This window comes from Portunus trituberculatus, chromosome 6, assembly GCF_017591435.1.
Source record: "Portunus trituberculatus isolate SZX2019 chromosome 6, ASM1759143v1, whole genome shotgun sequence".
Taxonomy (NCBI): Eukaryota; Metazoa; Arthropoda; class Malacostraca; order Decapoda; family Portunidae; genus Portunus; species Portunus trituberculatus.
In genome coordinates, this window is record NC_059260.1 from 4,293,889 (window position 1) to 4,308,888 (window position 15,000).

Sequence of the window (15,000 nt, forward strand, 5' to 3'; positions counted from 1 at the left end):
GGTGATTTTATACAGCTTCAGAAACTCATGTCTGGGATTAAAATAGTGAGGACTGAGGCCATTAATCTTCTGACTGCCATACACCCTTCCTAATGTCAATAAAAAGGTCTAATTGTACACAAATCTCAAGGTTAAAAATGTGTCCCAGTACTGAAGGGGTTAAGTGAAGTTGTCATAGGAAGTTGGATATATGAAGTTTTAAAATTGTTCTTTAGTGAATCTCAATTTTTAACAAGGATTTTGTGATTTTTTCTAATAATACTCAGGTTCTTAGTCATTTTCTTTATTAAGTCTGTTTTTACTGAGTTTCACAAAGTTCTTTATAAATCTCAGTTTCTATTATGATTTCACAGTTGTTTATAGAAAGTTTTAGGCTTTTTTTTTCGGTTTCACACTCAAAACTAACTCATTTTCTTCCTCTTCCTCCTGTTCTTACTTTTATCAGTACCTAATCCTCCTCCTCCTCTTCCTCTTCTTGTTTTTCTTTATCAATACTTAATCTTCCTCCTCCTCCTCCTCCTTGGATTCTTCTCTCATCATCCTTATCATCATCATCAAAAAGGGCATTTCCTCTCTCACTAATTTTCCTTCATTTTCCTTTCTTTAGAAGGAAAACACCAGTATAGAGTTTTCCATTCCTCGGAACCCCTTCTTGCTATAATGACTCCTTTCGTTCACCAGAATATCACAAGGTTAAGAAAATATAAAGTGATTCTAATTCCTAATACTTCACCTCACTACACACTACTGCTTCTCTTCTTCTGTAATATTAACCCCTTCAGTACTGAGATGCAATTTTACCTTGATTTTTGTGTAATTAGACCATTTTATTGACATTAGGAAGGGTTTATGGAGGTCAGAAGATTAATGGCCACAGTCTTCATTATTTTGATTGAGTTTTGAGTGTGATTAGACCATTTTATTGACATTAGGAAGGGTTTATGGAGGTCAGAAGATTAATGGTCACAGTCATTATCTTAATCAACCCATAAGTTTCTGAAGCTGTATGAATAAAATCACCAAATAGTAACTAGAATGAAGGGGTTATTAGTCCCTCAATACAGCTTTTATCTCTAACAATTTTTCCCTATTGCAATGACCTGAAATCCCATTAATCAATTTGGTAATCTTATACAGCTTCGGAAACTCATGTAGGGATTAAAATACTGAAGACTGTGGCCATTAATCTTCTGACCTCCATAGACCCTTCCTAATGTCAATAAAATCGTCTAACCATACACAAATCTTAAGGTAAAAATGGAACTAGGTGGTACACAAGGACTGTACCACTGTATCACTGTACCACACCTCACAGTGGTACTCGATCAGAAAAAGTTTGAGAACCACTGGGTTAGGGGATGACTTAAGCTGGTACTCTCAAAACTCTAAATTTACACAAGTTCTTTAAGGGTTTTTTTTTTCAGTTCTAGAGGCAGAGTGACGAGAATTCTGCATTATTAACAGGAAAAACACTCTTGAAAACCTCACCAACCATCTCTGTGACCCTTGAAACTAGTTGTGATGAGAGCAAAGTGTTTCTAAGTAGGAGATTTAGGCTGGTGATCTAAAACACTTCTGTACTTCACCCTCTCTATTTCAACAGGCCTTATCTAAATGTACACAAGTTTTTTAAGGTGTTATGGTTCTACAGGCAGAGTGACACCATTTCTACATTGTCAACAGGAAAAACACTCTTGAAAACCTCTTATCTAAATTTACACAAGTTTTTTAAGGTGTTGTTATGGTTCTAGAGGCAGAGTGACACCATTTCTACATTGTCAACAGGAAAAACACTCTTGAAAATCTCTTATCTAAATCTACACAAGTTTTTTAAGGTGTTATGGTTATAGAGGCAGAGTGACACCATTTCTACATTGTCAACAGGAAAAACACTCTTGAAAACCTCTTATCTAAATTTACACAAGTTTTTTAAGGTGTTGTTATGGTTATAGAGGCAGAGTGACAACATTTCTACATCATCAACAGGAAAAACACTCTTGAAAATCTCTTATCTAAATTTACACAAGTTTTTTAAGGTGTTGTTATGGTTCTACAGGCGGAGTGACACCATTTCTACATTGTCAACAGGAAAAACACTCTTGAAAACCTCTTATCTAAATTTACACAAGTTTTTTAAGGTGTTGTTATGGTTATAGAGGCAGAGTGACAACATTTCTACATTGTCAACAGGAAAAACACTCTTGAAAACCTCTTATCTAAATTTACACAAGTTTTTTAAGGTGTTGTTATGGTTATAGAGGCAGAGTGACTACATTTCTACATCATCAACTGGAAAAACACTTGAAAATCTCACTAACTATCTCTGTGACCCTTGAAAATAGTGGAGGTGAGAGAGCAGAGTGTTCGGAGTAGGGGATTGGAACCAGGAAACACTGTGGTGGAGGACATGACAAGGGGGAAAAAAAAGGAGGAAAAAAAAAAAGAAACAAGGAAAATTCAGGTTAGGTTAAAGGACCAGTGGAAGATAAACAAACAAATAAATAAATAAATATAGATAAAATAAGACAAGTAAATCATAAACAACAAATAAATTTCTCTAACCCAATAAATAAAGATAAATGTCATGATGATGAAGAAGAAGGAGGAGGAGGAGGAGGAGGAGGAGGAGGAGGAGGAGGAGGAGAAGGAGAAAGAAGAGAAGGAGAAGGAGAGAGAAGTCAAGAGTTCAAAAAGTGCATTTCATATATTTACATAAAATCTCGACATCATTTCTACTTTTACACATAACATGACTTGTAGACAAAAAGGTGATTTCATTCAACAAAACAATGGTGTGTGTTTCACTGTTTGATCTGCTGCAGTCTCTGCCGAGACAGCCAGACGTTACCCTACGGAACGAGCTCAGAGCTCATTATTTCCGATCTTGGGCTAGGCCTGAGACCAGGCACACACCACACACCGGGACAACAATGTCACAACTCCTCGATTTACATCCCCTACCTACTCACTGCTAGGTGAACACCACCTACACGTCAAAGGAGACACACCCAAATATCTCCACCAGGCCGGGGAATCGAACCCCGGTCATCTGGCTTGTGAAGCCAGCGCTCTAACCACTGAGCTACCGAGTGAGTGTGTGTGTGTGTGTGTGTGTGTGTGTGTGTGTGTGTGTGTGTGTGTGTGTGTGTGTGTGTGTGCTCATCCCTAATTTTATTCACAAGTTGGGCAAAAAATTCGTAGAAGTAATTACGAAAAATGGGAAAACAAATAGAAACAACAACAACAATAAGAGAGGAAGGAGAATACATCACTTCCTTTAGAGAAAAAAAAAAAACTAAAAAAGAGAAAGAAAAAAAGTAATGAAATATAGAATAACATTATTATCACATCCTCTTTCATCATCATGTGTAACTCTTTTTCTATGAGGGGCCAGCATAGCACTTTCTTGTACCCTATGACAGTGTTCTAAAAATATGTGTGACTCTGTTCTTTTCATCTTCCTCCTTTTGTTAACATTTCAGAGTTCCAATAATATTATTCTTCCTTTTTTCTTCTTCTTCTTCTTCTTCTTCTTCTGTCTTTCATTTACTTTATTTAATTTCTTTATTATTCTTTATTTTCTAATTTTTCACCTTTATTTTCTTAGGATTTCTGAGCTCCAATAATATTTTTCTTTTTCTTTCCATCATCATCTTTGTCTTTCATTCTATTTTATTTTATTTCTTTATTATTTTCTTATTTCTTATTTTTCACCTTCCTTATTTAGTTAGGATTTCTGAATTCCAATATTTTTTTTCTCTCTCTCTCTTTCTTCATCATATTTTGTTTTTCATTTTACTTTATTCAATTTCTTTATCTTTTCTTATTCTTTATTTTTCATCTTCCTTTCCAAATTCAATTCATCTTTCATTCTACTTTATTTCATTTCTTTATTATTTTCTTATATTCTTTATTTTTCATCTTCCTTTTGTTAAGATTTTCAGAGTTCCCATAATATTTTCTTTTTTCTTCTTTTTCTTTAATAGTGAAGTGAAAGTGAGAGATTCATTTCCACTTTATTTCATTTACTAATTTCTATTATTTATAATCCCAAATTTTTTTTTTTTTGTATTAGTGAAGTCTGTTATTAATTACACTTGTTTTATTTTTATTTACTTATCATCTTCACTGTTCGTATGATTTTTGCTTCATTTGATAATAGAGATCCATTAATTTCTTCTCTTTTCTCTCTTTTTTTCTCATATTTCACACTTATCCTCACATTTTACTTTGATTTAACCTTTAAGTTGGTTATTATCATTATCATTTATTTCTTTGCCATCTTTATCAACCAATTAAAAAGATAGGAAGAAAATGAGGGAAGTTGCAAGAGACTGTCCAGCCTACACGTGGCAGTCCCTGTATGAACAAAGCTACTTAATTCCATCTATTAATTTGTCTAATCTTCTTTCAAAGCTCCCTATTGACCCACCATTAACATGATTACTGAGTCTGTTCCATTCATCAACCACTGTTTTAGATAACCAGCTTCTCCCCATTGTCATTAAACCCTTAAGTACCATGGTGCATTTCTATATTCATTCTGGTGACTATTTGGTGATTTCATACAGCTTCAGAAACTCATGTGGGGGATTAAGATAGTGAAGACTGTGGTCATTAATTTTCTGACCTCCATGGACCCTTCCTAATGTCAATAAAATGGTCCAAAAGTCTTATAATATAATTCTATTTACTATTTGGTGATTTTATACAGCTTTAGAAATTCATGTGGGGGATTAAGATAGTGAAGACTGTGGCCATTAATCTTTTGACCTCCATAGACCCTTCCCAATGTCAATAAAATGGTCTTATCGCACACAAATCTCAAGGTAAAGATGTGTCCCAGTATTGAAGGCGTTCATTTACACAGTAAGCTATATTTATTACAACTCTCTCTTACATATTTTTCTATTACTAAAATTGACATTATTATTATTACCATTATTATTCTATTTTGTTTTAGTTTAGCTATTTTTTCTCATCTTTATCAATATTGTTCCTACATTTTCTTTTATTATATTTTTCTACATTACATATTTTTCTTTCCAATTCTTAAAAATTTAAATTATTACTAGCATTATTATTATTATTATTATCATCATTGTTTTATTTTTGTCACTTTCTATAACTATTTTTATCTTTATTCATTTCTACATTAGAAAAACAATAATAATTTAATACAACCACCACCACTACCACTACTACTACTACTACTACTACTACCACCACCACTATTACTACCACCACAACTACAACTACAAAATCTTAAGAGGAAAAACACTAAAACGAATATTCTTTTCAAAATTCCAAACACACAAATAAATAAAGTTTCCAGTCCTCCTTCCCATGATTAAATCCTTCGTTATCTGAGGGAGTTAACTGATAAGATAAGCATCACCAATAATACTGATTCATTCTAATACTTGATAAATGTAATCTTTCTATCTGTTACTCTTTTTTTATTTAATCATTTTTATCTTGATTCTAAATGTGTGTGTGTGTGTGTGTGTGTGTGTGTGTGTGTGTGTGTGTGTGAGAGAGAGAGAGAGAGAGAGAGAGAGAGAGAGAGAGAGAGAGAGAGAGAGAGAGAGAAATAATCTTACTCTAACTTTTACCTAACCTAACCTAACTCCCCTCACTGTAACCTTGACCCATTTTCCCCTCACCCATTTATTCCCCTCCTTTTCCCCCTTATTTCTGCCTATACCTATTACAATTTCCCCTCACTGCCTTACCTCTCCCCTCTCTCTCTCTCTCTCTTACCCTCATCCTTTCCTCTCGTTTCCTGGACTTCTTGCCCTCTCCTCCCTCCCCTCTGCCCTCCCTGACCCCACCACACTGAGGGGACACTATAACAAGAAAAGGACACGTACGTACTTACAAATTTTTAAGCAAGGACACGAACACACCAACGAACACATTAATGACTGGCTGACTGACTGAATGCGCTCTCTCTCTCTCTCTCTCTCGCTTTTTTTTCTTCCCTCTTTCTTCTTATTGGTTATTTATTTTTCTATTCCCATTGTTTTATTTCTGTTTTGTTTTAGTGTTTTCTTGTGTTTAGTTTCTTTATCTGGTGTTTTTTTCGGTTTATTAATGTTTTTTGTTGTTGATTTTTGTTTTTAGTCCGTGGTTTGTGTTTTGTTTTATTAACGGTTGTTTTTATATGTATTGGTGGTGTTTTGTGGGTGGTGGTGGTGTTTTAAAGTGAAAATATGCGGGTGTCATTGAACAAAACATTATCAAAACCAAAGCGGGAAATACTCGACATTTTTAGGAACACCCAAGTAAACAATACAAAAAAGCCAAAACCCGCTTCAATTTTAGTACTCGAAACTAAAAACTAAAATAACCACATGAATAAATGCCACAATATTCAATAAAAATCAGCCAATTACATAATATTTAACTGACAAATATGGGATATAAATAAATAAATAAGCCGAATTCAGGCAACATCTGGGCTGGGAGGTCGAGTGTTTGTGTATGTCAAGCCTTGTGAGTATTAAGCTTGTTTTTATGTTTTATTGACTTTCTAGGGTCTTAACATTAGAAATATCCCTTCCCATTGTAAATTTGCCACGTCTTTAAGCTGTAGAACTATTATTATTGCTATTTCTATGAGTGTTGTTTGTTAATTTCCTTATTTTATGATGGAGAAGTCTTGTGTCTGTCTTATCTTGAAGTGTCATTATAGAGATTTTTTCATTTTAGTGCGTCTAGTTCCTCTATATTGCTGTTATCTTGTCTGTGTCTATTGGAATTGTTGGTTTTGTTATTATTACCATTATTTCAGATCAGATTATTGGTATTTCAAGGGGTTTGGTATGGTACTTTCCTTATCTTCTGTTGGAGAAGTGATATGTTTGTCTTATCGCACATTGAAGTCATTATTTGTATTTTCTAAGGTATTAGTTTGCCTTGTTCCTCTCTATATTGCTGTTATTTTGTCTGTCGCCTGAAATTGCTGCTTTTGTTATTTTTTTACCATTATTTCAGATTAGATTATTAGTATTTCTATGGGCATGGTGTGTAAATTTCCTTATCTTACGCTAGAGAAGCATTTTGTTTGTCTTCTTACATTGAATCATCATTATTTGTATTTCCAAGGTATTAGGTTGTCTAGTTCCTCTCTATATTGCTGTTATCTTGGGTGTGGTATACTAATTTCCTTATCTTATGCTGAAGAAGTCGTATGTTTGCCTCATCTTATATAGAAGTGTCTATTTGCATTTCAATGGGTATGACATGTTGGTTTCCTTATGGTAGAGAAGTGGTAATCTAGTTTATCGTACATAGAAGTGTCATTATTTTGTATTTCTGTGGCTGTGGTATGTTGCTTTCTTCATCTTATACTGGAGAAGTGGTATGTTTGTCTTATCTTTTGTTGAAGTGTCATTATTTGCATTTTTCTTAGTACTTGTGTGTCTTGTTCCTCTCTATATTGCTGTTGTCTTATCTGTGTCGCCTGAAATTGTTGGTTTTGTTATTTTTATCATTATTTCAGATCACCAGCTCTCAAGAATTTGATTGATATTTATTTAATTTGATCTAACAGAACCTTTTTTTTTTTTATTTAACAAATTCTAACTCAACCTTACAACTTAATTTTTCAACGTAACCTAACTTTTTTCTTTCTTTTTACTAAACTTACCTAACTTAACCTAATTGATTTTTTTATGTACTCTAACTTCATAACTTTTTTCTTTTCTTTTTCAATTTTTACTTAACCAACCTACTTACCCGATCCTAACTTAACCTAACTCAACCATGTAACCTAACATAACCTAATTTTTAATCAATATGAACACCAATATCAATTTTTTTTTTTTTATCTGTCTTTTATCTTTTGGTATCTTGTTTGTACCTCAGAGAAATGTTGCTTTGTTATCACCATTATTTCAAATCACCATTATGTCACTGCTGTGTTTAGAATGAAGGACAACATCAGTCTAACATGTCACTGCAAGTCAAAACACTTATCCCATTCATTTGTCCATCTCTTCATCCTATTTGGGAACTGGCATCTCAGTGGGCCTGTTTTTTTCACACATGTTTGTTGTCCTTGGCTGGTGTCCCTCCTACATAAAAAATAAATAAATAAGATAGAAAAATATATAAATAAATGAAAAAGCAAAGAAACTGATTTAATATTTTCCTCACTACTGTCTTATCATCCAAAGATAAAGAAGGCAAAACTAATTATTTTTCTTATTACAGCGTTGTCAACCATAAAAGGAAAAAAAAATGAATTATCTAATATTTTTCTTGTTTAACCATTACAAGAAAGAAAAGAAAAAGAAAAATAAGACAAACACTGAAATATTTTCTTCATCACAACCTTGTCAACCATAAAAAGAAAAGAAAACAAGACAAAACTAATATTTTCTCATTTAAATCTTACAAGTTATGAAAAGAAAAGAAAAAACAAAAAACTCAAACATTTTCCTCAATACAACCTTGTCAATCATAAAAAGAAAAGAAAAAAAAGAAAACTATATTTTTCCTCATTTAAGCCTTACAAGAAAAAAAAAGAAATAGAAAAAGAATACAAGAACTCAAATATTTTCCTCATTATAAAAAGAAAAGAAAACAAGACAGCAACTAATATTTTTCTCATTTAAACCTTACAAGTAATGAAAAGAAAAGAAAAAGGCAAAAAAACTCAAATATTTTCCTCAATACAACCTTGTCAATCATAAAAAAGAAAAGAAAAGACAACTATAATATTTTTCCTCATTTAAACCTTACAAGTTATCAAAAAAAGAAAAGAAAAAGAAACTATAATAATTTTTCCTCCTTACAGCTTCACAAATGACCAAAAAACAAAAATAAGGAGAAAAACAAATATTTCCTTCATTTCAGCATTAAAAATCACCAAAAAACTAAAAATAAATGACAAAACTATAATTAATTTCCTTGCAGTGTTGCCAGCCACCTCAGTGAAGGAAGGAAGGAAGGGGCAGTGTTACCAGTCATCTCAGTGAAGGAAGGAAGGAAGCGACAGTGTCACCAGTCATCTCGGTGAAGGAAGTGAAGAAAAGAGAGTGAAGGAAGGGAATGAAGGAAAGGGAGAGAAGGGAGGGATATTGTTGTCAGCCAGCTCAGTGAATGGAGTGAAGGAAGGGACTGAAGGAAAGGAATGAAGGAAGGAAGGGAATGTTGGGAGTGAAGGAATGAAATGAAGAAAGGGAGTGAAGAAAGAAAGAAAGAAAGGAAGGAAGGAATGTTGCCAGCTAAGGGAGTGAAGGAAGGGACAGTGTTGCCAGTGAAGGAAAGGAGTGTTGCCAGCTATTTCACTGAAGGAAAGGAATGAAGGAAGAAAGGAAGGAAGCGACAGTGTTACCAGCCAACTATCTCAGTGAAGGAAAGGAGTAAAGGAAGAAGAAAAAGTGAAGGAAGGAAAGAAGGAAAGAAGTAAAAAGGAGTGAAAGAAAGAAAGAAAGAAGTAAAGAAAAGGAAGTGAAGGAAGGGAGACGAAGGAAGTGAAGGGACAGTGTTACCAACCACCTCAGCTAAGGAAGGGAGAGGAGGGGGTTGAAGGGACAGTGTTGCCAGGATGGGTGAGCGTGTCATGTACCGGGAGAGGAAGGGCCCGTCAGGTCAGCCCTTGGCCCACCTCTACCTCCCCTCCATTGCCACCTTCAGGAGTGTTGACCTCAGCGACGGAAAGTGAGATTATCTGCGTTTTTTTAAAGTTTTGATGTTTTTTTAAATGGAAATACACTTGCTCATGTTTTTGTCTATTTATTTACTTTTTTTTTTTTTTACTTTTTCAATTTACGAGTGAGGTTTGCTCGTTTTTTTTTTTTTTTAATGGATACAAATTAGTCCATGTTTTCATTTATTTAATTTTTTTTTTGTCAGGTTTGCCCCCTTTTTTTATGTATTTTTAATCTTTTTTGTATATATATATTTTTTAATGGAAACAGATTTGCCCATGTTTTTATTAATTGTTTTTACTTTTTTTTATAGTGAAGTCTGAATGCTTTTTTCTTTGTTTTTTTAAGTTTTTGGTGTTTTTTTTTTTGTTTCTAGTTCTTTACTGTTCTCATGAATTTTTGCTTCATTTGATACTAAAGATACATAATTTTTCTTTTTCTCTTTTTTTCTCACTTATTCTCACATTTTTTTCTTTTCTTCTAATCTCACTTATTCTCAATTTTTTTTTTTTTTTGATTCAGCATTTCAGTTGGTTATTATAATTTATTTCTTTGCCATCTTTATCAATCAATTAAAACGAACACAGGAAGAAAATGAGGGAAGCTGCAAGAGACTGTCCGGCCTTCACATGGCAGTCCCTGTATGAACAAAGCTACTTAATTCCATCTATCATCCTCATCCATCGGTTTATCTAATCTTCCTTCAGACCTCCCTATTGACTCACCACTAACATGACTACTGAGTCTGTCCCATTCATCAATCACTCCATTAGATAACCACCTCCTCCCCATTTCTTACCTAAACCTCAATTTCTCAAGCTTAAACCCATTATTTCTGGTTCTATCTTGGGTAGTGATCTTAAGAACTTTGCTCATGTCCCCCTTGTGATCCCTATACCACTTCAGTACTTCTATCAGGTCCCCTCTTAACCTGCGTCTCTCTAAGGAATGCAAGTGTAGTTTTTTTCAGTGTCACTTCATAGGAATATCCCTTGTATTTTTTTGCACATCCTCCTTTGCACTGATTCTAATGGACTTTTTTTTAATGGAAAGTGATATTGTCTGCATTTTCTTAGTTTTCTTCTTTTTCAGTGTTTTTATTTAGTTTCACAGCTTAGAAATATAAAAAAAGCTGAACTTTCTATTAACTTTTATACTCCATAATCCAAAAATATCAAATGAACACAAGTTATCTATATACAAAATGCTAAATTATTAAAAGGACATCACTTATCTTTACACACAACAATTCTCTTAATAGTTTTGCAGCTTAGAAAATTAAAGAAAAAAAGAAAAAGCACCAATCTATTTCATTTTATATCCTGAAATCTAAAATATTTAACTCCTTCAGTACCATGATGCATTCTCATATTCATTCAGCTTATTATTTAGTGATTTTTATACAGCTTCAGAAATTTATGTGGGGATTAAAATAGTGAAGACTGTGGCCACTAATCTTCTGACTTCCATAGACCCTTCCTAACGTCAATAAAATGGTCTAAAATAGTTGTATAATTTTCTTTTTGGTTACTATTTGGTGATTTTATACAGCTTCAGAAACTTATGTGGGGATTAAAATAGTGAAGACTGTGGCCACTAATCTTCTGACCTCCATAGACCCTTCCTAATGTCAAAATCATCTAATCGTACACAAAACTCAAGGTAAAAAATGCGTCCCAGAACTGAAGGGGTTAATGAACATCACTTTATATATACAACAATAGCTTCAATAATTTCATAGCTAACAAGTGTAAAAAAAAAAAAACTTTCAATTTAATTTTATCCACCGAAATGCAAAGATATCTAATGCATGTGTGCTTCCCAGGGGCGGGGCAGAGGGGATGCGGGCGCGGGTGGCTGGGTGGGCGCGGGAGGTGTTCCTGCCCCAAGGCTACCCCGAGTCTGTGTCACCCGATTACCTGCACTACCAGTTCTGGGACTCCATGCAGGTAAGGTGGTACAGCGAGATGGTACAGTGAGGCAGTGAGATGGTACAGTGCTGGTACAATGAGGCTGAGGCAGTGAGCAATATTGAAGGAGTGAGAGTGTTCTATAGCCTAACTGAACTTTTTTTTTCTTTTCCTCCTTTTTTTTTTTTTTTTTTTTTTACTTCACCTAAGCTACCTTATTTTTCTATCTTTACTTAATTTTCTACTTAACTTATTCTATTTTAACTTAATTTTCTACTTAATGCCCCCTACCTTAACTTATCTTGTAACTTCATCTTCCTTAACCTAACCTAACCTAATTTAATATCACCAAACCTAATATATTTTTATCTAACCTATAACATTTTTTTCACCCCATTCCTCGTTCCCCAGGCATACTGCAGCAGCATAGCGGGGGCCCTCAGTCTGCAGGCAACACTGGTGGGGCTAGGGGTGGGGGAGGGGACAGCCACCCCCCTTGCCGCCACCCTCTCCTGGCTTCTCAAGGACGGGTCTGGGATGGTCGCCTCTATCTTCTTTGCCTACTGGAAGGGGTGAGCTTGGGTGATGAGCGGGTGATGGGGAGTGAGGATGAGTTCGGAGGGTGAGCAGAAGATAGATAGATAGGGTGGAATCAAAAGCTTTTCCTCTCATTAACTCCCTCCTCTGACTGACTGTCTTCAGCCTCTTTCTCACCGCTGGAATGTTGTATCTCTTGCTATATTCTACGGCTATTTTCATCCTAACTGCTCTTCTGATCTTGCTAACTGCATTCCTCCCCTCCTCCCCCACCCTTCCTTCCACCCCTGTTCTGTCCACCTCCCTAATGTAAGAGTTAACCAGTACTCTCAGTCATTCATACCTTTCTCTGGTAAATTCTGGAACTCCCTGCCTGCTTCTGTATTTCCATCTTCCTACAACTTGATTTCTTTTCAGAGGAGGTTTCAAGGCATTTGTCCCTGACTTTTGGCTAACTCTACTAACCTTTTAGGGAACTGGCAGTCAAGTGGGTCTTTTTTTGTTATATTTTTTGTTGCCCTTAGCCAGCTTTTCTTTCATAAAAAAAAAGAAAAAGAAATAAGGAAAATTAATAAAATAGAAAAAAAAATAAATAAAAACTCAACTCACACCTAACCTAACAAAACTGTAACTTAACCTAACTAGTCCCTAACCTAACCACACCCTAACCTACTCTAACAGAACACAACTTGACTGTAACCTCAAGCAATGGCGACTCTTTGCTGACGTGACGAATGACTTAAACTCCATGGTGCGTCTGGTGGGCCCTGCGCTGCCCGTCCCATTCCTGGCCGTGCTCTGCCTCTCGGGGGTGCTTGGGGCCCTGGTGGGGGTGGCAGGGGGATCCACGCGGGCTGCCCTGGCGGTGCATCAGGTAAGGGGTGATGGGGTGTGTAGGGGGCTGGTGAGGTGAGGGTGTGGGGTGGTGAATGGAATGTGGGGCAGGGTGGTGGTGGTGGTGGTGGTATGTGTTAGTTTAGTTTACCTTATTAATTTATATATTTTTAACTTTTTTATTTACCTATTTATCATTTTTTTTATATTTTGTGCTATTATTTTTGTTGTTTATTTCTAGTCTTGTTTTCATTTTGTCTTTTGTTAATTCTATATTCACTTTTTTTCCTTTCCTTGTTTTACCAGTGTCTATATTTTCATTCTAATCTTAAAACAAACATGAACAAATTAATAAAGAAAGAAATAAGATCAGCCATACACAAAAAAATATAAAAATAAATAAATTACAAAAAAACATTAAATCAACAAATATTTCCAGGTATACTACTAAATTAATACTAACCCTTTCCCCCATCACCTCCCTCACCTGCCCCCATATCTCCCCATCAACTCCCATCACCTACCCATCACACTTCCCCTTGCCTGCATATCACCTACCCATCACTTTCCCATCATCTCTCACATACCTACCAATCACTTTCCCTTCACCTGCCGATACCCTATGCATACCTTCCCATCACCTCCCGTCATTTGCCCATAACTTACCCATATCTTCCCATCACCTCCTTTCATTTGCCCATATCTTCCCCATCACCTCCCATCATTTGCCCATCACCTGCACCATACTTTTCCCTCACCCATATACCTTCCGATCACCTCCCATCACCTCCCGTCACCTGCCCATCACCCAGGCCAGGTGCGACAACATGGCCGACGTCTCTGCTAAGGATGGGAGCCAGGAGACCCTCGTTAACCTGGCTGCCCTCTTCACAAACCTCACACTGTTGCCATTCTTCACCGCCACTCTCAGGTATGCCTTCACAAACCCACTCACTCTCATTGTCACTCTTACTCTTATTCAATCTTATTTTCTTTTACTCTCTCTCTCTCATTTTGTCACTCACTCACTCACTCACTCACTCTCATTCACTCACTCATTTTCTTTCAGTTTATTTCAATTTTCTTCATTTTCATGTTTGTTTTTATTTTCTTTACTTTCCTTCACTCTCACTCTTTCACTCTCATTTTCCTTCACTCTCATCCTGTCACTCATTCGCTCATTCCTTCACTTTCATTCCCCCCCTCTCTCTCTCTCTCTCTCTCTCTCTCTCTCATTTTAGTTCAAAAGTGCGATTTTAATTTTTCTCATTTAATTTTTATTCAATTTCACTAATTTTTTTTTTTATTTCAATTTTCTTTTTTTTTCTTTTCCTTTTTTTTCTTCAAACTTGAGTCTATTTCTCTCATTTTCGTTACTTTATTTTTTATTCTGTCTCTCTCATTCCTTCAATAAATAAATGAAATAAATAAATAAATAAACACTTGAGAAAAATCAAATAAAACACACACACACACACACACACACACACACACACAGATAATTTTTTTTACTCTATCAATTGTATTCACTGAAAAAAAAAAAAAAAAAAAAGAGGAAGAAAAAAAAAAAAAAAAAATTACGTAGTGGATAAGGTGGTGAACATGGGATCGGGCAGACATCCACGTGTAGGTTCGAATCCTGCCACTTACCACCTTTAAACTTTGCCAATTGTCGAGTAGTTTAGAGTTACCTACATGTCACCAGGATACCCAGGGTCTAAGGGGTTACACCAACGATGCGCTTGGGTGGTGATCTGGGCCCTAGTAAATAAATTCGCCCGTTCCATTAATGGGCGGAAGCTGAACAGCACTTCCCACATATACTCAAGCACACCTACAGGCACTATAGGCCATAACATAAAACACACACACACACACACACACACACACTTAACCTAACCAAGCCACCACCACCAGCACCACCTGGGTCACCTTCCTGATCTGTGTGTGGCTGCACCTCCTGGCCAACTATAAGGCAATGCGCGCCCTCACCCTGGCCAGCCTCAACCGCCCTCGTCTCCTGCACCTCCTCTCCTCCTGGGCTGCCCCTGATGCAC

The 15,000-nt window shown here is 35.7% G+C and overlaps 2 protein-coding genes across 5 annotated transcripts in view; one reads left to right on the plus strand and one right to left on the minus strand.

Annotated features, from left to right (window-relative positions):
* The window catches only part of LOC123517824, a 70,160-nt gene extending 64,205 nt beyond the window's left edge, over positions 1 to 5,955 (minus strand). The window contains exon 1 of the mRNA XM_045278345.1: positions 5,882 to 5,955. The gene's annotated coding sequence lies outside the window, so the exon portion shown is untranslated. The remainder of the gene's footprint in view (positions 1 to 5,881) is intronic.
* A 356-nt stretch (positions 5,956 to 6,311) lies between these two features.
* The window catches only part of LOC123517840 (RUS family member 1-like), a 12,533-nt gene continuing 3,844 nt past the window's right edge, over positions 6,312 to 15,000 (plus strand). Inside the window, exons 1-7 of one of the 4 annotated variants that reach the window (XM_045278349.1) lie at positions 6,312 to 6,498; positions 8,926 to 9,672; positions 11,488 to 11,611; positions 11,984 to 12,144; positions 12,791 to 12,983; positions 13,756 to 13,874; positions 14,861 to 15,000. The exon at positions 14,861 to 15,000 is cut by the window's right edge and continues 78 nt beyond it. In XM_045278349.1, coding sequence (XP_045134284.1) covers positions 9,560 to 9,672; positions 11,488 to 11,611; positions 11,984 to 12,144; positions 12,791 to 12,983; positions 13,756 to 13,874; positions 14,861 to 15,000 — 850 coding nt within the window. In that variant the 5' untranslated portion in view covers positions 6,312 to 6,498; positions 8,926 to 9,559. The remainder of the gene's footprint in view (positions 6,499 to 8,925; positions 9,673 to 11,487; positions 11,612 to 11,983; positions 12,145 to 12,790; positions 12,984 to 13,755; positions 13,875 to 14,860) is intronic. The other 3 variants (XM_045278347.1, XM_045278348.1, XM_045278346.1) reach the window with 3 other exon arrangements.